General features: G+C 44.2%; 2 protein-coding genes and 1 long non-coding RNA gene across 3 annotated transcripts in view; all 3 read right to left on the reverse strand.

Annotated features, from left to right (window-relative positions):
- LOC115560666 (carcinoembryonic antigen-related cell adhesion molecule 5) overlaps positions 1–21,387 on the reverse strand; it is a 141,274-nt gene that overhangs the window by 90,871 nt on the left and 29,016 nt on the right. Inside the window, exon 6 of the mRNA XM_030380121.1 lies at positions 15,471–15,674. Within this exon, the coding sequence (XP_030235981.1) occupies positions 15,471–15,674 (204 nt within the window). The remainder of the gene's footprint in view (positions 1–15,470; positions 15,675–21,387) is intronic.
- LOC115560703 (uncharacterized) lies at positions 711–3,692 on the reverse strand. Its single transcript, XM_030380217.1, has 6 exons — positions 3,617–3,692; positions 3,374–3,453; positions 2,380–2,742; positions 1,909–2,145; positions 996–1,265; positions 711–802 (listed from the first exon to the last, which is right to left on the reverse strand). Exons 2-6 carry the CDS (start codon positions 3,426–3,428, stop codon positions 786–788), a joined length of 942 nt encoding a protein of 313 aa, XP_030236077.1. The 5' UTR covers positions 3,429–3,453; positions 3,617–3,692; the 3' UTR covers positions 711–785.
- LOC115560735 (uncharacterized) lies at positions 4,207–5,909 on the reverse strand. The gene is made up of 2 exons (XR_003979829.1): positions 5,690–5,909; positions 4,207–5,346 (listed from the first exon to the last, which is right to left on the reverse strand). It is a non-coding gene; the product is annotated as an uncharacterized LOC115560735 (long non-coding RNA).

Consider the following 21,387-nt stretch of genomic DNA (forward strand, 5'->3'; position numbering starts at 1 on the left):
CATATTTTCTTGACACAGACATCGTGTAAATGCCCATAACTATTAGGATTGATAAGTATTTGATCGTGAGAAAACATTGTTTTACCGCGAGTGAGTGTTAAAAAGAATGAATGAATGCGGGCGTGTGTGTATGTGTAAAAGAATTAATGAATGCGGGCGCGCGTGTGTGCGTCCATCTGTTTAAACACACGCAAACTAAACACGTAACGCATAATACGGTCCATGGCAATGTATATTAACGGGGGGACGCATGCATGTTAGGAACACAAGTCGATAACGATGATGCATACAATACTGATAAGAAACGATGTTTATAATGTATTTCGTATATCATTAAATGGAACCACAGTTACCGCAGATCATATATATTTGTTTCTTTGATTTGAACTGATTTCCTATCTAGTTTCACTTCCTCTATTTGTGTATTTGTTTGTGTGGTTGAAAGTCCAAATTCCTTGTTAATAAATTATTTTACTTTACCCAAAATGTATGTTGCCTCCCCTTTCCCAAGCGAGGGACATAGCAATTATTATTTAAAATTTTATTTTTAGTATCATTGTTTTCTTCACACACTGGACATCTATGAAATACCGAGTTGGAGCCCAGATATCCATATTGGTTCTCTGCTTGGCAGCGGTACGTTCCCCTGTCTTTAGAGCTGACTGGGTCCAAGGTATAAGGTCGCCTTGGTTCCCAGAGCATAGGTTGGTTGTCCCTGAACCAGGTGTAGTCAGCTGCTGGGTTGGCATCACTGCTGCAGCTCAGAGTCACTGAACCTCCCTCCATTATTTCACCAGGGGGACTCACAAATGTGTGTTTAGGCCCATCTTGAGGTACATCAAACATGATGTACATTGATATGAATGATATAAAGAGGACATTTGAGGAGTTAAGGGAATGCAGGACGAATTGAGATGATTCATCTTAATGTTGACATGGTTATACAAACTTTAACATCTGTGTTATGATGTTATCCTGTGTGTTTGTTTACTCACATTTCACATCAATAGAGAATGGGTAGGATATTATTTTCCCTAGGTCATTCTCAGCTTTGCAGAGATATTGTCCAGAGTGTGAAGACTGGATGGGATGAAAGGAAAGCTGTTGTCCTTGGACACTGTGTCCGAGGGAATGACCTGTAGTAACCTTGGTCCAGGAGTACTTTGCTACTGGGTTGGCCTCGCTGGTGCAGGTCAGATTCACTGAACTGCCCTCCTTTATTACACCAGGGGGAGTCCCTCCCACTGAGGGGGCCTCTGGAGCGTCTGTTGACAGTTATATCACATTAGTTATTAAACTAATTGTATTAATAACATTAAGTCAAGTATGTACCCAAGTATAAAAAATAAAGCATGAGGAAGTTAGGCTAGTGTCATGAACATTTTCCAAGCCTTGTATTGAATCCAGGTTATCTTTGAAGAACAGCTTGCCAGTTGTCATTGCAAGTGGCTCATTATGGACTGGCTGCGATCATAATGTCAACAAATAATACAAATACTTCAGAAGCAGTCCATAACCACTGGACAGCTCTTTTCTGTAGCATCTTCCAAAATTAGAATGGAAGGAAATCGATGCAGTCGGTTATCTTTATAATTTGCCCCTTTGTTAGCTTCAAGCTTTGGCTATGAACCCTCTGGTATCCTATACGAGGGGAACTTTTTTTTTTCAAACCTAGTCCTTATCTTGCTTTACATACGAATGGAATCAAAAACAAGTAGTGTATGATTCTGTTCCTCTCAAATCTTAGTACCAGTAGTATCAGTAGCCTACCCCTGTACTACTGGTAGGCCTACCCTGAGGCTGAGGACTGCTTCAACATGGACGATAGATGTTCATTCATACTAAGACCACATTTAGTTCTTTACCCTAAGACCCATTATGTTTGTCAGTGCACTGTGGAGTTCTTACACACTGATGGAGAGGGGAGATGTTTGAAACCTGTAGCAGCACATGAAACCCTGTATTCAGAGTTAATGTCGAACCGGTAGGAGGATCCTTGACGTCGTTGTTGAATTTCATTCCTGTACCAGTTACTGTACATACTGTACGTACGATACCCAGTTAAATGACACATTCTGTGGCATTCCAGCTCTAACCAGTTCTGACTGGTAGGTCTAGGAAGAATGATCACTTCCATCCAGTGATCTGGTTCAGGGAAGAAATTACACAAAAATGAATAAAAAAAAGAATGGATTAAATACAAAAAATAAAAAAAGGCACACATGCACAGACGTACACACTCACACAAGCACACACACACACACACACACACACACACAAACACACGCACACACGCACACACACACACACACACACACACACACAAAAACACACACACACACACACCGTTGAATAGATTCATTAGTAATCAATGTTTACCTGTCACAGATAACTTCACTCCAGGGAGATCACTTAATGCCCCTCCATTGTTTGTTGTAATCCTAAACTTGTATTCAGCAGAGTCACTCTGTCTCAGGTCTTTGATTATCAGTTTACACGTTCCAGTACAGCTGCTCCAGGTACAGCTGTGCCTAAAACAGCTGTATTCAACACGACCTGTGTAGTCTGTATCATCTCTCAGATCAACTGGCTCATTGTGTTTAGTAGTAAACCACAGTATTTTCTCCACTGTAGTTGTGTAAGGGTATTTATAATTGCAGCGGATTTCAACTGTTGATCCTCTCAAAGCGCAGATATTACTAGATGGGTAAGTATATGCCCAGTCATCATTACTCTGTAATGCTGTAAAAAGATAAACACATCCCCTTGACAATGATGTTTCAGATGAAATGCATGATCACAAGGTACATATGAGATGGAGGCTTGGTGCAGCTTCAACTAGAGATACATGCTGAACACTGAGCTGTCAGAGAAACGTCCCAGAACAACATGGTCACCAACAATATGCAGCTAGTGAAAAGCTTGTGATACACGTAGTGATGAATACAGTGAGACAGCTATTGATAAACCAGCTACAGCATGGATACATCGTCCTACATCTCATCAAGGGATTGAGTGCACAAACACACACAATACAAGGCAGGAGACCAATCTTGGCTTCTAACGATAAGTTCACAGACTCAACTTAAGCCTGTTGCACTTTAAATAGGAACTAAGTTAACCCATCAATGTTGTACTGAATTCTGAGTTGCCTCGTAATCAGGAAATGGTCAAGAAGCCTGTATAAAATCTCAAATGCAACACTACAATATTCAGTAAAACAGAACACATTTGTTATTTAAAACAGGTCAATACTCTAGATGTCATTAGATAAATTCACAACATGTTGTTTCACCCTCTCTTCATTCGGGTTGCTTGTCATGTTACCCTTTGAAACAGATCAACTTAATGTTCACAACGTAAATGTACAAACCTGGTAATGACAGAAGGAAAGCTACAAAGCCTCTTGCAGCTGTTCTAAGATTCATAATTTGTTTCTCTCAGGGCGTTGTTCTACAGATATAAACAAAATATGTATTCATTTTAACTAAAAAAATACATAGTCCTATGACTGTTATTTGTATTCATCTTATCAAATGAATTGGTTATTGTGCTTGATATATGAATGTTACTTTTCTAAGTAAACAAGTACGATTAAAGCAAAAAATATTCTTACTGTAGAGGAGGTAGCTGGTGTGACAGAAAAAGTCCGTGGAAACTTCTGTGCCTGCAGTATAAGTTAATAACTAGAACAATGGTGTTCAAGCTCTTCCTTCCTTCCTGGGAGTCAAATGCAAAGTAGAAGGAAGATATTCACCCAGACCACATTAAACAAGCAGTGCAGTTTATCAGCTACCCTGAAAATAACTAGGGGTCACCTACAGTTGAACAGCAGGGAAAATATATAGCATTTTGATGTAGAATATAGTCATATTATATAGGATATAGATGTAGAATATAGATATAGAATAAAAATCTAAACTAGATATAGGATAACGTTTGATGCAGAATAAAGATATAGAATATATAGAATATAGATAGAAAATATAGAGGTATAATAAAGAATATAGGGGTTGAATTTTGTATATTTGGATTATATATAGTTGTTAAATATATATAAAGCTGAGATAAGATAGATATATTATAGAAATAGAATATATATAGAGTTTGAATAGCCTGCTCCATAAAATGCGTCAATATGATTATCTACTGCCACATAGTGGTGAAAGTTGTGATCTGCATTACTTTACAAACATTTGGAATGCATTCATCATCAACACGTTTATTTTTTAAATGTACTAAAATACATGAACCCTCAATGGAGAACTTGGAGAGGATACTGAGTATTTCTGTGCCCGTAAAAAAGGCTGCCGGAGGTCAAAATACACATTCTTCCTGATATATATTTATTCAACAAGATTCAGATTCATACACATAAACGATTGCTATATTGAGCAAAATAGAGAGGAAATCCATCAGAGCTGTACATTTTCAATATCAGAAAAAAACAGACTAAACTGTGAAAAGCGTTGGCCATGTTGGTCAGTTGGGTGGGTAAACCTTCTATAATCATTGGGGCTTTGTGGACACAATAGATATTTATTCTTAATGCTACCTAAATGGTTTGCCAAACTAATTTCAAATGGAATGCAGATCTAGAAATAGATGCATTGAGTTGCCATGATTTTCGAAGCCTCTAAAAGAGGTTTACCCACCCAACTACCCAGTATGGCCACCAGGTGAATAAGTTCTCTTCACAGCTGTTAAAAGAGTGTCATTGTATGCAACCAGGTTGTGGCCCATGCTGAAGGATACATTTAAACTACACCTCTACATAAAGGTGAAGGCAAGTTCTGCCATCAAAGTACAAAGTAAAGTAATTTCTATGTTATCGGGACTTTTAGTGTGAAGCTGTGATTCATCTGGCCACCCCTGTCTGGGATTGAACCAACTCCCTTCCCTTACAGGCTAGACTGGTCCGGTCAGCTAACTGATCCAGTCCGTCTGGCGGGCTAAATATCTCCACTCGCAATCAAAAGTACACAACAGACACTTAAAAGTTTATTTTAGTTCGCACAGACAACTTGTGAGGCGTCACTAGATGGATTTAAACTTTAGTTTTAGACACTTAACTATTTTCCACAACTGGCTATCAACGAAACGCCCTACGCACACCTCTTCTTGTGCTCCTCACAATTGCAGCAGTTGCAAACCAGTTGAAGTCCCTCCCCTTGTCCACGTGTCTACCTGTCCGCCTGGCCACTCGTAAAGGCCAGGCCTAACTCCCTGGCTCCCCCTGGTGGAGGGACATGGTGTAGAACACCAGATGAGACAACGACGTCCTCTGATCCGTGAGCCCAGAGAGACGCATCAACACAGAGACTTAGGACGGACCTTTGGAAAGAGCTGCAGGAAAAGACAGACAAGCAAAATATTCCTGTATGAATTGCAGGGGCACAGCTATGTTTGTTATTTCCACTTTGTATCTCAGCTCAAACCTTTGTTTTTAATTAACAAAAGGGAGACACGGTCCATGACCATCCAAACCTGACCATGTAATTATTTTCTTCTCTAGCTCAAAGCACACGTTGCACAAATCTCGCCTCGTATCTGAAGCATGACGCAAGCATCAACTAGAACCATGTTGTTGGAAGGGAGCAAAGCTCACAGTACTCGGCTGGCTTCAAATAGGACTTAATTAATAAAGAATAATTAATAATTAGAGAGTAATAATAAAATACCCTCATACCCCAAAGTAGTAGTTGGGCACAAAGCCCTCGCGGCCGCAGAGCGAGGCCCACCACCAGTCCACCCCCTGGGCCTTCTGCAGGATGGTCACCATGTACCCCTCATTGAAGCCCAGCTCGTCAGCGGCCTGCCCCTGGTAGCTCCACAGGGCGTTCAGACTCCCATCGCCTCCTCCACACCTGGGGGGGGGGGGGGGTGGACCTGCTGGTCCCACAGCTTATGTTGTGTGTGTGTGTTAATGTGTTTGGTGTTGTCTGTGTATCTGTGTGTGGTCGATTTCTGCTATTTTGTGTGTTTCTGTTGAGTGTTAATGTTTATCTACTATTTATCTACAAATAGGATTACAAAGTAGGCGCTGCCGCTCCACCTCTCGTCCCCGTGAGCCCAATGTGGGGATTCCCGAGCGTTATGATGGCGACCCTACCACTTGTAACGCCTTCTTGTGCCACTGCTCCATCATCTTCGCCCTTCAGCCGCTCACCTTCCCCTCCGAAGAAGCCCGGGTGGCTTATACCATCTTACACCACCGTCTTTGGGGCACAGCTGAGTGGCAGAGAGGGACCCCCACCTGCCGCTCTTTCCAGACCTTCGCCGAAGAGCTCAGAAGAGTCTTCGGTACCGGACCTCTGGGGGCCGAAGCCGGACGGGATCTGTTTGCCCTTTCCCAGGGAAGCCGCTCAGTCACGGACCACGCCATTGACTTCCGCACCAGGGCCCCCATGAGCGACTGGAGCCCATCCGCTCTGCGTGATGTCTTCTTGCGGGGTCTGGTTGGGCACATCAAGGACGAGCTCATCACCAATGACCCACCGTCTACACTGGAGGGCCTGATCGAGCTCGCCACCAGCCTCGACCTCCGTATCCAGGCTCGTTGGAGGGAGAGGCGTTCAGAGGCTCCGTCACGTCCTACCCCGCCACGCAGCCCTCCTCTCCCCAGGTTCCCAGTAACCCACGCCTCCTTCCCGATGACCTCATCTGCTTCTTGGAGGGAGGGGGATCCAGAGCCCATGCAGGTGGGTCGCACCCATCTCCCACCGGAAGAAAAGGAGAGGAGACGGAGGCAGAACCTCTGCCTGTGCTGCGGCCAGCCAGGACACTGATTTGTGGTTTGCTGATCGGTTCCTGTTAATCCCGGCATTCAACGGACCCGAGTCTTCCGCCTCCATGGACTGCCCACTGATGTCGTTTCTGATCAGAGGCCCCAATTCACGTCGGTCTTCCGGAGGGAGTCTTGCAGCCTAGTTGGGGCTTCCATCAGACTCGCTTCACCACCGCCCCCATCCTTCAGATCCCCGAACCTGAGCGTCAGTTCCTAGTGGAGGTGGACGCATCCGGTGTGGGAGCAGGGGCGGTCCTTTCCCAGCGTCGGTCTTCCGGAGGGAGTCTTGCAGCCTAGTTGGGGCTTCCATCAGCCAGTCTTCCGGCTTCCATCCTCAGTCCAATGGAGAGAGCGAGAGGGTGAACCAAGATCTGGAGACCACCCTTCACTGTCTGGTGAACCGCAATCCGGCTTCCTGGTCCGACCAGCTAGTCTGGGTAGAGTTTGCGCATATCACCCTCACCTGCTCATCCACAGGCCTCTCTCACTTCCAATGCACCTACGGGTATCTGCCACCCCTGTTTCCCGACTTAGAGCAGGAGTCCTCCTGTCCCTCTGTACAAGCCCTCATTCGCCGCTGCAGACGCACCTGGGACCAGGCGCGCATATCCGCGGACCGCAACGCTGCCGCCGCCAACAAGCGCCGTACGCCAGCCCCTGTCTACCAGACTGGCCACAAGGTCTGGCTCTCCACCCGCGATCTCCCCCTTAAGTTGGAGAGTCGTAAGCTGGCCTCCAGGTTTGTAGGCCCCTTCCCCATCCCTCGTGTCATTAACCCGGAGGCGGTACGCCGTCGGCTCCCTGGATCCCTGAGGATCCAACCGACATTCCATGTCTCCAGAGTCAACCCCGTCCAGGAGAGCACTCTGGCTCCTCCCGTTCCGCCTCCTCCTCCCCGTCAGCTTGTCGACGGCGGTCCGGTTTACACTGTCCGGCGCCTCCTTCGCTCCCACCGCCGTGGACGTGGGGTACAGTACCTGGTGGATATCGACCCCTCGCCTGCCCGACTACCCGCCCGGCGACGGTACCCCCAGTCTACCTGATTGCCTGCTGGTTCCCAAACTCTTGCCTGTCCCTGTTTACTCTGCCTGCCCGACCCTGATCAGCTGTGCGATTAATAAAACCTTTGGACTCCCCTGTCACCAGCAGTCTGTGCACTTGGGTCCTGCCTATACCCCCCGTTACAGATTTGTGTTTTGCGGACGTCATCACGTGACACTTTGTGCGACACACTCACCTAGGGGGATGGACAGAATAGGAAGTAAGATGAATGAGAGACGAGGAGTGAAAGTGAGAGAGGGGGGGGGGGGGGGCGTGGGAGAGAGAGATTGATAAGGAAAAACAAAAGAGGGAGGGAGAGTGTGAGCAAGAGAGAAGGAAAGGGAGGGAGTTAGGGATAAGCAAATGGAAAGGCTGCGTATCGTCCTGGTTGAGGTAGAACGAGAAAGACGGATAAAAAGAGTGAGAGAGCAAGTGAGCGGGGCAGAGCTATAGAGAGAGAAAGCGAGGTTGAGATGTATACAGAGAGGTAGAGAGACAGAGGGAGAGAGCGAGCGAGGTATGAGTATATAGAGAGAGGGAAAGAGGTAGAGAGACAGTAGGCTCCAGGTTGTGTGGACAGGCCTGTCGTCTCAGAGGTGATTTATTAAAGAGCGCCGTGGCAGGGAGTGGCGCGAGCAAGCTCTGATAAACCATGGAGAGAGAGGACATGATCCCCTCTATTGTTCATCCTCCGAGAGAGCGACAGAGAGACAGAGACAGAGAGATGGAAGATGAAAAGTACAATTATTTATAGTTTGCGGTTGCATTTCATATACAGAGTTTGTATGCATGACAAGTGAGAGTGGGAGTGTCTGTGGACACTTTCTTGATGTCAGCATCTATTGCATAAACATAGAATGTAAAATGCAGACCGTGTGTGAGGACACAATACACACACAAACACTTAAAAAAAAAAACACTACACAGCATTCGTGTCCCTCGGGTGCCCTGTTCGCCACAGTAGGAAGGTGACATCATCATCCTCATCATTCTCATGTCCCTAAGCTCCACGATGACATCACAGCTCTCAGGTGGCGCATTATCGTCTACGCCGGCGGCTCCACAACGCGTTGGTCCGCGTTGCATCCCGCTCTCTTTTTTCTAAATTTCTAGATACTCCATCTTTTTTCTCATACTGTTTTCTGAATTTCACATTTTCTAACCCCCCACCAATTCAAACTGCGGTCAGCATTCAGGGCTACTTTTCTTTCGGTCTCAGTGGAGGACAGGTGTATCACATCAGCAGCGCCCTTGTATTCAAATCAGCCTTGCAGTGGATATGCTTGCAATAGCGCGTATTTAGCCTATAGAGGGAGCTATCTACCATACAAACCAATGTACAAGTGGAGTAGGTTGAGCTCTCCTTGAAGACCTCCCCTCACATGTGCAGTACATTCAGGCAATGAGCAGGTGGTGTAGATTCAACTGAGTGCCGGACAACTTTTTTTTTATTTAGGGGAGGCATATATAGCAGTTCAGGTTGTCACTGTCTTGCACACACCATTCCTAATCACTCCTATCAGATTTTGGTGGTGGTGGTGGTGGTGGCCAGAATGCTATAACCCGGTCACCCAAAATGGCCAATGAATCATACAATAGCATGTAGATATAAACCCATAGAGTTAAACGCGTATCCTATGTTTTTTAAACTTGGGTTAGGATTGTGCATTTCAAAATTTGACCAATTCGTAGCACTGCGATGTTACAAACTACAACTTATCTACTGTATTGGTCCGAACATAAGACAACCCTGATTATAAGAAGACCCCCCGTTTTCAACACAAACATTTAGAAAAAAAGATTTGCAGACCAGATTTGCGCTGACTGTTGGCATCTTTGAGACGTTGTTTTTGTGCTCGCCATCTTCTTACGTGACCCTCCGTGACCCCGAACTTCTTGGCAGCTTGGCAGTTGTTACTTGACTCTGCTTTATTGACGACCATTATTTTAAAATGGACATCATAGCTCCTCCACTGTTGTTGATTGACCTGACCCACTTTTGAGCCACTTGTCTCTAAATGGCCAGCCTGTCTTTCCATCTTTAAACACCGGTAACGGGCCGGTTGTTAAGGACGCTGGACTACTCCTTCCCGGAACCAATTTTTGGCGCCACCTGGGGCCGCGAATGTGTATTGACATTTAAAGGGAGAGGCGAAGAAGAGATGATGCGCTCTGAATACTAGACCCCGAATATAAGACGACCCGACTTTTTCGGACCTATTTCGAGGGGAAAAAAGGCGCCTGATTGGCACCTGATTGGGCAACTTCAAGCTGGTGTTCTGCAAAACCAAGTTGCGGCATTAGTTGGAGCGATCCCTAGTTGTCACAACTTCAGCAAGGTTCTAGTTTTTCATTTGTCTGTTTCCTGTTTTGCCACACTAACTCATGTCATTTCAGACTGCCACTCCCTCCTAGTCTGCATTACCTGCTGTTTTCATTCACCTGGCCTGCCCCACCCCCATACTCGCTTGCTCCTCATCAGCTAATCAGCCCCTCAGTATATGTACCGGTCCATTTCCCTCAGTTCTTTGCCAGATTGTCTAGTGTGTTTACCTAGCTCTCCCGCGTCTTCTCATTCTGATCCTGAACCTGCCTGCTCATGTATTGACCTGCCTTTTTGGACTTTGGACCTTCCCTTTTGCCTGCTTCTACTGGATTGACCTGCCTACTGGATTGACCTGCCTGTTTGGACTTTGGACCTTCCATTTTGCCTGCTTCTACTGGATTGACCTTCCTACATGATTGACTTACCTGTTTGGACTTTGGACCTTCTCTTTTGCCTGCTCCTACTGAATTTGTTTGCTACACGGATTGACTACCTGGTTTGACCTCTGCTTGGAATAAACAATGTTTCTTCACCTGAACTGTTTCTCTTGTCGTGCTATTGGGTTCTCGTCTGCCATTTTGTGGAACCTGACACTAGTACCCTCTCCAAACTGAAGGCCATGTTCCATATAACAGGGGATGTCAAAGACAGGCCGCGAGGTGGGCGTCCCAAGAAGACGACACCCCTTGGAGACCGTTTTATCACCCTGTCAGCACTTGGGTGCCGTAGGCTGTCTTCTACAGGTTTGCAGTCAAGGTTTGCAGGACGATATGGCCAACGGCTCTCTGCCCAGACGATCCGGAACAGACTACAAGCAGCCAAACTCCGGTTTCATTGGGCTGCCAGGAGTCCTGCCATGACTGCCCTTCACCGTCAGGCCCGTTTGCACTGGTGTCGGCAACACGTGCACTGGAACCTGAACATGTGGAGGAACGTTATGTTCAGTGAGGAGTCCAGATTCTGCCCACAGCAGTTGGATCGTGGGTTCAAAGTGTGGAGAAGACGTGGAGAACGCTATGCTGATTGCTGCACCGATAGAATAACATCTTTTGGTGGAGGTGTCACGCCAAATTTGTACCGGCTGCCAAATTTGTACCGGGCACGTCATCAGTTGTCCGTTGCCAGGCAACGGACAACTGATTACGTAAGGGTTGTCCGTTGCCGGGCAGGTTTCAAAAAACATTTGCGCTCATGTTGCCAAAGACAAAATAACATAATACAGATAACGGATCGCTAGATAAGACTTGTTTTTACTTTATATTTGTATTGTATTTAATTGTTTAATCAAATTTAGCTAGTAAACTGAGTGTTTAAAGCGGGTTTCAAAAAACATTCGCGCTCATGTTGCCAAAGACGAAATAACATAATACAGAAAACGGATCGCTAGATAACACTTGTTTTTACTTTATATTTGTATTGTATTTAATTGTTTAATCAAATTTAGCAAGTAAACTGAGTGTTTAAAGCAGGTCAAGGACGAAATAGCATAATACAGATAACGGATCGCTAGATAACACTTCTTTTTTTACTTTATGTGAACGAGCTTGAAGGTTCGCGAATGTTCATGAACCTTTCACGTCATTCGACGCGATCGTCCGTTGCCAGGCAACGGACGCGATCATCTGTTGCCAGGCAGGTTTGGAATGGATTAGGTTTTGGCAGCCGGTACAAATTTGGCTGATTTGCGACAAATTCTGGTTGAAGAATGGGATGCCATCCCACAGCAGTGTGTGACCTGGCTGTTGACAGCATAAGGAGGAGGTGCCAGGCTGTTGTGGCTGTGTATGGTTCTTCCTTACGCTACTGAGGCTCCTGTTTGTGAAATGAACAAATTGTTTAATTGCCAATATGTCTTGTTTCTTCAAACTTCAATCATCCGATCCAACAAACAGCAAACGAGTCAATGGCAGAATAGGCTGTTTGGGATTGGCAGAGAAGATTTGGCATTTTTTTCAAGGGCGCAACCCACATACTCAACTCTGCTTCTCATCCCACAAGTGGTTGTTCCTTACAAATGGGGCACCATTTGAAAGGGAATTATACAGGCTTTCCAACGGTATAAGATTTATTGCCAAAGAGCATTGTAACCATAGATAAATGATCAACCATACACAAATTTCCTTACTTTTTGTGATAAGTTTATTTATTTTCTTTTTTTTGTGATAGCATCACCCATATCAACAGACAAATAAATGATTTAAAGCGTTTTTCTCTCGCGAGAGGAATATTCTTAGTAACTAACAAACTAAACAATATACACAATCAATGTGAAGATTCTGACAATAAAATACAAATTTGTTGGTAGAAATGTTATGCTGATTCTATATCAAAATAATGCATTTTCTGGGATGTTTATTTGAGGGTGGTATACCGATCTTACATCAGTTTACTTTCAGTGAAAAGAAGAAGTGAAAAAGAGAAGTTAAGAAACTCAGTAAATTGTACATGTTTATAAATGGCTTTGCCTTTGCCTCCACAAGCTGTCCCTTTGGAGGATGAAGTCTCAAGCCTCAAAGTTTATTTTCTAGAACTATCCAGAGTGCTTATTCAGGGACAGCCTTGGGTCTTTTAAGGTTGATGGCAGAGTAAAGGACCTGCTCTGTATGATCAGACTCTACCAGAACACCAGCAAACCCACAAGGCACTTCCTGGTTCTTAGAGCGAGAGATGTGGATGCTGGCATAGTGAGGGTCATCCTGCTCTTCTATTGGTTCTCTCTGTGCTGCAGAAGCCGAGCGATTGGTCAGAGCTGAGACGTTGTCATACACAGGACACAGAGGAGACTGACGGGGAGAGAGGACAGAGTAGTTCATTTAGAAAACACTTTACTCCTAAATGGCTGTTCAGAAGCTCATGTTTTTATGGTTCATTTAGAGACCGTTGGGGGTGACTAGTGCTTCCGCAGTGAAGGCCGCTGCAGGTTTCACTTTAAGACTCTTCTTCTTGAACATATTCCTCTTTCTAATCATTGCTAGGTTTCAGTGACAGTTTGTTTGCTTGGATTAAACATTACTACTTCTATAACTCAGTCTTCTCATTCTGCTCACTGGCAGAAGTCTCTCTGTATGTCCCCTTGATCTCAGCCAAGATCGCACTATATATATATATATATATAGATATATTATGCATATATATATATATATATATATATATATTTATATATATATATATATATATATATATATATTTATCACTCTTGATCTCACAAAAAAAAAGGAACCTGGACAAGTTGCCCCAAAGCTCCAACTTGTCTGGGATTTCGGTGCTCGTAAAGTTATTTTTGGTATGATTTATATGACCACAGATATCAGCAATGGGCTAGTCTCGCAAAGCCAGACCAAACTACAGCAAGTAGAATGGGCTAACCGACAATTTAATTTGCCACATAACGCCAGCCACAGCGTATGGGTAGTCAACTAATTTAATGATAAATTAGAAATGTAACAATAAGTTAATAAATGTTGATGCTATTTCATTAGAATGAAACTACATTGCATGAATAGACATAACTAAACACAACGTGAATACAACTTTAATACGTAACCTCGTCCATTGACAAGTTTCTATCTAAGAGTCACGTTAGTATTATAAAAAAGCATTCATGCTATTTGATTTGGTTCCCCTTGCGTAATGTTCCCCTTTAAAGCTAATCTCTAGGGCATTGTATTTGCATATTGTCTCATAGGTCTCGCAGCGAATGGTCTAGGAGTTACAGAAACTGCAAGTACATGAGATTTTAGAGGTATGGGCTCGGGGTATTTCCATCACACTAGTCGGTAGTGGAAGGACTAAAGGAGTCTTAGTAAGGAATAGCTTCCTGTCTCTCACCTCCTCCCTGGTATCTGGCCTTCCTCCCTGGCCACGCGCTTTCCTAGAAGCCCTCTTTCTTCTGGGGAAGAGAACAGAGAGATAAGAAGAAGAAGAAGAAGAAGAAGAAGAAGAAGAAGAAGAAGAAGAAGAAGAAGAAGAAGAAGAAGAAGAAATAATGATGGAGAAATGATGGAGATAGAGAATATCTCACCTCATCCAGAGGAAGATGACGAGGAGCATGGTGGCCAGTAAAACAGCTACAGTTCCTGCTGCCACAGTTGTAGGCATTGATGATGGTGTGGCTGAAACACAGTGATTTAACACTTGATTCATGTGAAGGATGAAATACTGTCCATATATATATTAGAGGCTAGATGTAACAGATCTCCACTTGATGAAAAAACGTAGTATGGATACTCTTACTCTAGAGTACACTGGGTATTCAAATAACTAGACTGCTCGTACAGCACCGAAGTTAATAAAAGTGGCAACACATAATTAAGCCAATCACAAATTGAATAGAGCCGTTGCATGAGTCTGTGTCTTACTATCGATGGTGCTGGTACTAAAGTATTATTCAAGGGTTTGGTCGGTCTTTAAACAATGTGCTATTTTAAAGGAACAAATTACCTGTCACATTAAGGAACATCAAAGTTGAATTCTGAAGTCCAACTGCATTACGAGCTTCACAGTAATAATTTCCTCCAAGCTCAGTTGTGATGTTACTGATGGTGTAGTTCTCTCCTAATTCTTCCACTGAGCCTCCATGTTCCCTGAACCAGGTGTAGTCAGCTGCTGGGTTGGCATCACTGCTGCAGCTCAGAGTCACTGAACCTCCCTCCTTTATTTCACCAGGGGGTCTCACGCTCACTGAGGGGGTCTTTGGAGCGTCTGTCATAAGCACAATGATATATGTACATCCTTAAGACACGAAACCGCGCACAAAACTGCAATGTCAGTGGGATACAGAACTCTGTTTTAAATAATAAAATAGGATTGCTGTCGAATAATAAACTATCACAGTGACTCCTAATTGACCAGGCATATAGCAAAACATGAATAGCAGCTAAACATTTCTAATACCGGATATAGCAAATATGTTATTAGACAGTACAGATTTTACAAGCTGCAAATCATAGCTGCCACTGTGTCTTGACTCATGTTGGTTTGTGCGTTACTAATTGTTTGTTGAGTAGATTTAGGCTCTTGTTAGCTACTTGGGGACTGGGCCAGGGTAAGCTTTTCAAACTACTGAAAACAACTATGCAGTTTACCTTTGTAAGTGACACTATGAGCATGTATGCTGGAGTCCTCCTTTGGATATATATATTTTTTGCTATAACAGATTTCCTTTGTAGTTTCAACTCCTCTATTTGTGTGTTTGTGTGGTTGAATATCCATGTTCCGTGTTAATAAATCACTTTACTCTACCAAAAATACCAGGTTTTATGTTGTCTTCCCTCTTCCTAGCGAGGGACGTAACAATTATTATCGTTTTTCACTTACACAGGACATCTATGAAAACCGAGTTGGAGCCCAGATATCCATATTGGTTCTCTGCGTGGCAGCGGTACGTTCCCCTGTCTTTAGAGCGGACTGGGTCCAAGGTATAAGGTCTCCTTGGTTCCCAGGGCAGAGGTTGGTTGTCCTTGAACCAGGTGTAGTTAGCTGCTGGGTTGGCATCACTGCTGCAGCTCAGAGTCACTGAACCTCCCTCCATTATTTCACCAGGGGGACTTGGTATCACAAATGTGTGTTTAGGCCCATCTAGAGGTAAATCAAACATGATGTACATTGATATGAATGATGATATAAAGAAGACATTTGAGGATTGAATGGAATGCAGGACGAATTGAGATGAATCATCTTAATGTTGACATGGTTTTTACAAACTTTAACATCAGTGTTATGATGTTATTCATTTCAGTGTTCTTTTGCTCACATTTCACATCAATAGAGAATGGGTAGGAAGTTTCTGTCCCAAGGTCATTCTCAGCTGTGCAGAGATACTGTCCGGAGTCTGAAGACTGGATGGGATGAAAGGAAAGCTGTTGTCCTTGGACACTGTGTCCGAGGGGATGATCTGTAGGAACCTTGGACCAGGTGTACTTTGCTACTGGGTTGGCCTCGCTGCTACTGGGTCGCCTTGGTTCCCAGAGCAGAGGTTGGTTGTCCTTGAACCAGGTGTAGTCAGCTGCTGCGTTGGCATCACTGCTGCAGGTCAGATTAACTGAACTGCCCTCCTTTATTACACCAGAGGGACTCCTGACACTCACTGAGGGGTTCTTTGGAGCGTCTGTAGATAGTTATATAACATTTGTTTGTGTACCCAAGTATAAAAAGAAAGCATTAGGAAGTTGTAAGGCTAGTGTCATGAGCATGTCCAAGCATTGTATTGAATCCAGTTTATCCAGTTTATTTTTAAGTGCAATTTGCAGGTTGTCATTTTACGTGGCACATTATAGATTGTCTGCGGTCAGAATGTCAATAAAAATAAAAATGAATAAGGAACCGTCCATAACAACTGGAGAGCCCTTTATCTGAATTATCTTCGAAAATTATAATCCAGAGGGAAATCTATGCAGTCGGCTATTTTTCTAATTCACACATTTGATAGCTTCAAACTTAGTAGTTATCCTGCTTTTCATACGGATGAAATCAAAAGCAAGTAGTGTATGTTTCTGTTCTACCCAAATCTGAAATGTTCAGTAGTAGCAGTAGCCCACCCTGTACTACTGTTAGGCCTACCCTGAGGCTGAAGCCTGCCTCAACATATATGATATTCATACTTAAATTACATGTACTTTGTTACACTAAAGACCCATTACGTTCGGACTCGTGTCAGTGTACTGTGGAGTTCTTACAGACTGATGGAGAGGTGAGATGTTTGGATCCTTGAACAGCACATGAAGCACTGTAGTCTGAGTTAATGTAGAACCAGAGAAACCTTCTTTGATATTGTTGAGGAATTCCATTCCTGTACCAGGTGTACGTAAGACCGGTTGAATCACACATGCTGTGACATTCCAGCTGTACCCTGTAAAGACTGCTAGGACGAATGACCACTTCCATCTGGATATCTGGGCCAGGGAAGAAATTACGCAAAAATGAATAAACAGGTGCATACACACACACACACACACACACATACATACACACCTACACACACACACACACACACACACACACACACACACACACACACACACACACACACACACACACACATACACCCACACACACAGACACACACACACACACACACACACACACACACACACACACACACACACACACACACACACACACACACACACACACACACACACACACACACACAAACAGTTGAATAGATTCATTAGCAATCAATGTTTACCCGTCACAGATAACTTCACTCCAGGGTCACCACTATATGCCCCTCCTTTGTTTGTTGTAACCCTAAACTTGTATTCAGCAGAGTCACTCTGTGTCAGGCCTTTGATTATCAGTGTACAAGTTCCAGTACAGCTGTAGGACCCACACCTGGGCTCTCCACAGTGGTAATCAATACGACCTGTATAGTCTGTATCATCTCTCAGATCTACTAGCTCATTGTGTATATTAGTAAACCACCATCTTTTCTCCACTTTTAGGTGTTTAGGGTATTTATAGGTGCAGCTGATTTCAACTGTTGATCCTCTCAAACCGCAGACATTTCTAACTGGGTAATTAACTGCCCAGTTATTATAACCCTGTAATGCTGTAAAAAAACAAACACATCTCATGAGAATTATGGTTCAGCTGATGAAATGCATGATCACAAGATACATATGAGATTGTGGCTAGGTGCACCTGCAACTAGAGATACATGCTGAACACTGAGCTGTCAGAGAAACGTCCAAGAACAACATGGTCACCAACAATATGCAGCTAGTGAAAAGCTATTGATACACCTAGTGGTGAATACAGTGAGACAGCTAGTGATAAACCAGCTACAGCATGGATTTATCATCCTACATCTCATCAAGGGATAGAGTGCACAAACACACACAATACAAGGCAGGAGACCAATCTTGGCTTCTAACAATAAGTTCACAGACTCAACTTAAGTCTGTTCCACTTTAAAAAGGAACTCAGTTAACCCATCAATGTTGTACTGAATTCTGAGTTGCCTGGTAATCAGGAAATGGTCAACAAGCCTGTTTAAAATCTCAAATGCAACGCTACAATATTCAGTAAAACAGAACATATTTGTTATTTAAATGTACAAACCTGGTACTGACAGAAGGAAAGCTACAAAGCCTCTTGCAGCTGTTCTAAGATTCATAGTTTGTTTCTCTCAGGGCGTTGTTCTACAGATATAAACAAAATATGTATTAATTTTAACTAACATAATACATAGTTCTATGTCTATTCTTTGTATTCATTTTATCGCATTAATTGGTTATTGTGCTTGATATAGGAATGTTACTTTCTTTAGTAAACCAGTATAATTCAAGTAAAAAATATTCTTACTATGAAGGAGGTAGCTGGTGTGACAGAAAAAGTCTGTGGAAACGTCTTTGCCTGCAGTTTAAGATAATAACTCGAACAAATGTGTTCAAGGTCTTCCTTCCACTTTACACAGTTAATATGAACTGCATGAATACCATGCACTGCTGGGCCTCAGAGACAAATGCAAAGTAGAAAGAGGATATTCACCCAGACCACATTAAACAGGCAGTGCAGTTTATCAGCTACCCTGAAAATAACTAGTGGTCAGTTGACCAGCGGAGAACATGTAGCATTTTGATATAGAATATAGTCATATTATATAGGATATAGATGTAGAATATAGATATAGAATAAAGATATAAACTACATATAGGATAACGTTTGAAGTAGAATACAGAATATAAAAAATATAGATATAAAATATAGAGGTAAAATAAAGAATATAGGGGTTGAATATCGTATATATTTAGATTATATATAGTTGGTAAATATATATAAAGATACGATCATATAGATATATATTATAGAAATAGAATATATATATATATATATATATATAGAGTTTGAATAGCCTACTAAATAAAATGCCTCAATGTGATTATCTACTGCCACATAGTGGTGAAAGTTGTGATCTGCATTACTTTACAAACATTTGGAATGTATTCATCAACACGTTTATTTTTTAAATGTACTAAAATACATGAACCCTCAATGGAGAACTTGGACAGGATACTGAGTATTTTTGTGCCCGTAAAAAAGGCTTCCGGAGGTCAAAATACACATTCTTCCTGATATATATTTATTCAACAAGATTCATATTCATACTCATAAACGATTGCTATATTGAGCAAAGTAGAGAGGTTGAAATCCATCAGAGCTGTACACATAGGCGTCGATTACGCCGGGGACGCGTCCCCTCCAGATTTCGTCAAGAATAATTTTGTGCCCACCACTTGAAAAAAAATGTATACATAAATAAATAAAACAAGTTGAATTATTATGGATCATTACACGGGTCTTCTCAATGCCGTGGAACGCTCCGTTCACTTGCATGGGCTCTTCACAACTTCGCTGTGAATGCTAGATATAAATTGACCGCTGTCAAGGAAAACGGGACTTTTTGCCTATAATGACGTCTTTGGTATCACTCCTCAAGTAGTCCGGTAACTTTTCAACCCCAGCGTCTTTTGTTGCTAAGCGACGTCAACGTCTTTGGCAGACTATTTCCACATCCAGTACATCCAGAATTCTTTAGCAGCGGGGATCATCCGACCCTCCTCGTCACCGGCTGGGGCGGGGTTCTTCTTCGTGGGTAAGGACAAGTCCCTGAGACCCTGTATCGACTACCGAGGCCTGAACAACATCACGGTGAAGAACCGCTATCCCCTTCCACTACTCTCCACTGCCTTTGAGCTGCTCCAGGGGGCAACGGTCTTCACCAAGCTCGAACTGAGAAATGCCTACCATCTGGTAGGCATTATCTGTTAAATAAGTTTGTCTTTGTGTACCTGGACGACATCCAGATTTTTTCCCGCAATCTTGAGGAGCACGTCACCCACATCCGGTCGGTTCTCCGCCGCCTCCTGGACAACTCCTTGGATCCAGCCAAGGTCTCTGCTGTGACCTCCTGGCCGGCTGCGCCTTTTTCTCTCGCAGCCTAACCCCCTCGGAGAGAAATTATGACATTGGCAAGTGGCAACAGAGGCCTATGAGGAGGGGCGGCACTGGCTAGAGGGTACCAGGGTTCCGTTCGTGGTTTGGACCAATCATCGTAACCTTGAGTATATTCAGTCCACCATGAGGCTCAACTCCAGACAGGCCCGCTGGTCACTGTTTTTCGACCTGTTTAATTTCACCCTGTCCTATCGTCCTGGTTCTCGTAATGTTAAGCCTGATGCTCTCTCCCGACAGTTCCCCGAGTGCCCCGACGAGACGGTTGAACCCTCCACCGGCGTACCAGCGCCGTACGCCGGCCCCTGTCTACCAGACGGGCCACAAGGTCTGGTTCTCAAACCGTAACCTCTCCCTTAAGTTGGAGAGTCGTAAGCTGGCCCCCAGGTTTGTAGGCCCCTTCCCCATCACTCGTGTCATTAACCCGGAGGCGGTACGCCGTCGGCTCCCTGGGTCCATGAGGATCCACCCGACATTCCATGTCTCCAGAGTCAACCCCGTCCAGGAGAGCACTCTGGCTCCTCCCGTTCCGCCTCCTCCTCCCCCTCAGCTCGTCGACGGCGGTCCGGTGTACACTGTCCGGCGCCTCCTTCGCTCCCACCGCCGTGGACGTGGGGTACAGTACCTGGTGGATATCGACCCCTCGCCTGCCCGACTACCCGCCCGGCGACGGTACCCCCAGTCTACCTGATTGCCTGCCGGTTCCCGAACTCTTGTCTGTCCCGTTTACTCTGCCTGCCCGACCCTGATCATCTGTGCGATCAATAAAACCTTTGGACTCCCCTGTCACCAGCAGTCTGTGCACTTGGGTTCTGCCTAACCCCCCCGTTACAGATTTGTGTTTTGCGGACGTCATCACGGGACACTTTGTGCGACACACTCACCTAGGGGGATGGACAGAATAGGAAGTAAGATGAACGAGAGACGAGGAGTAAAAGTGATAGGGGGGGGGGCGTGGGAGAGAGAGATTGATGAGGAAAATCAAAGGGGGAGGGAGAGTGTGAGCAAGAGAGAAGGAAAGGGAGGGAGTTAGGGATAAGTACATGGAAAGGCTGCGTATCGTCCTGATTGAGATAGAACGAGAAAGACGGATAAAAAGAGAGAGAGAGCAAGTGAGCGAGGCAGAGCTATAGAGAGAGAGAGAGAGGTTGAGATGTATGCAGAGAGGTAGAGAGACAGAGGGAGAGAGCGAGCGAGGTATGGGTATATAGAGAGAGGGAAAGAGGTAGAGACAGTAGGCTCCAGGTTGTGTGGACAGGCCTGTCGTCTCAGAGGTGAT

This window comes from Gadus morhua, chromosome 16, assembly GCF_902167405.1.
Source record: "Gadus morhua chromosome 16, gadMor3.0, whole genome shotgun sequence".
Taxonomy (NCBI): Eukaryota; Metazoa; Chordata; class Actinopteri; order Gadiformes; family Gadidae; genus Gadus; species Gadus morhua.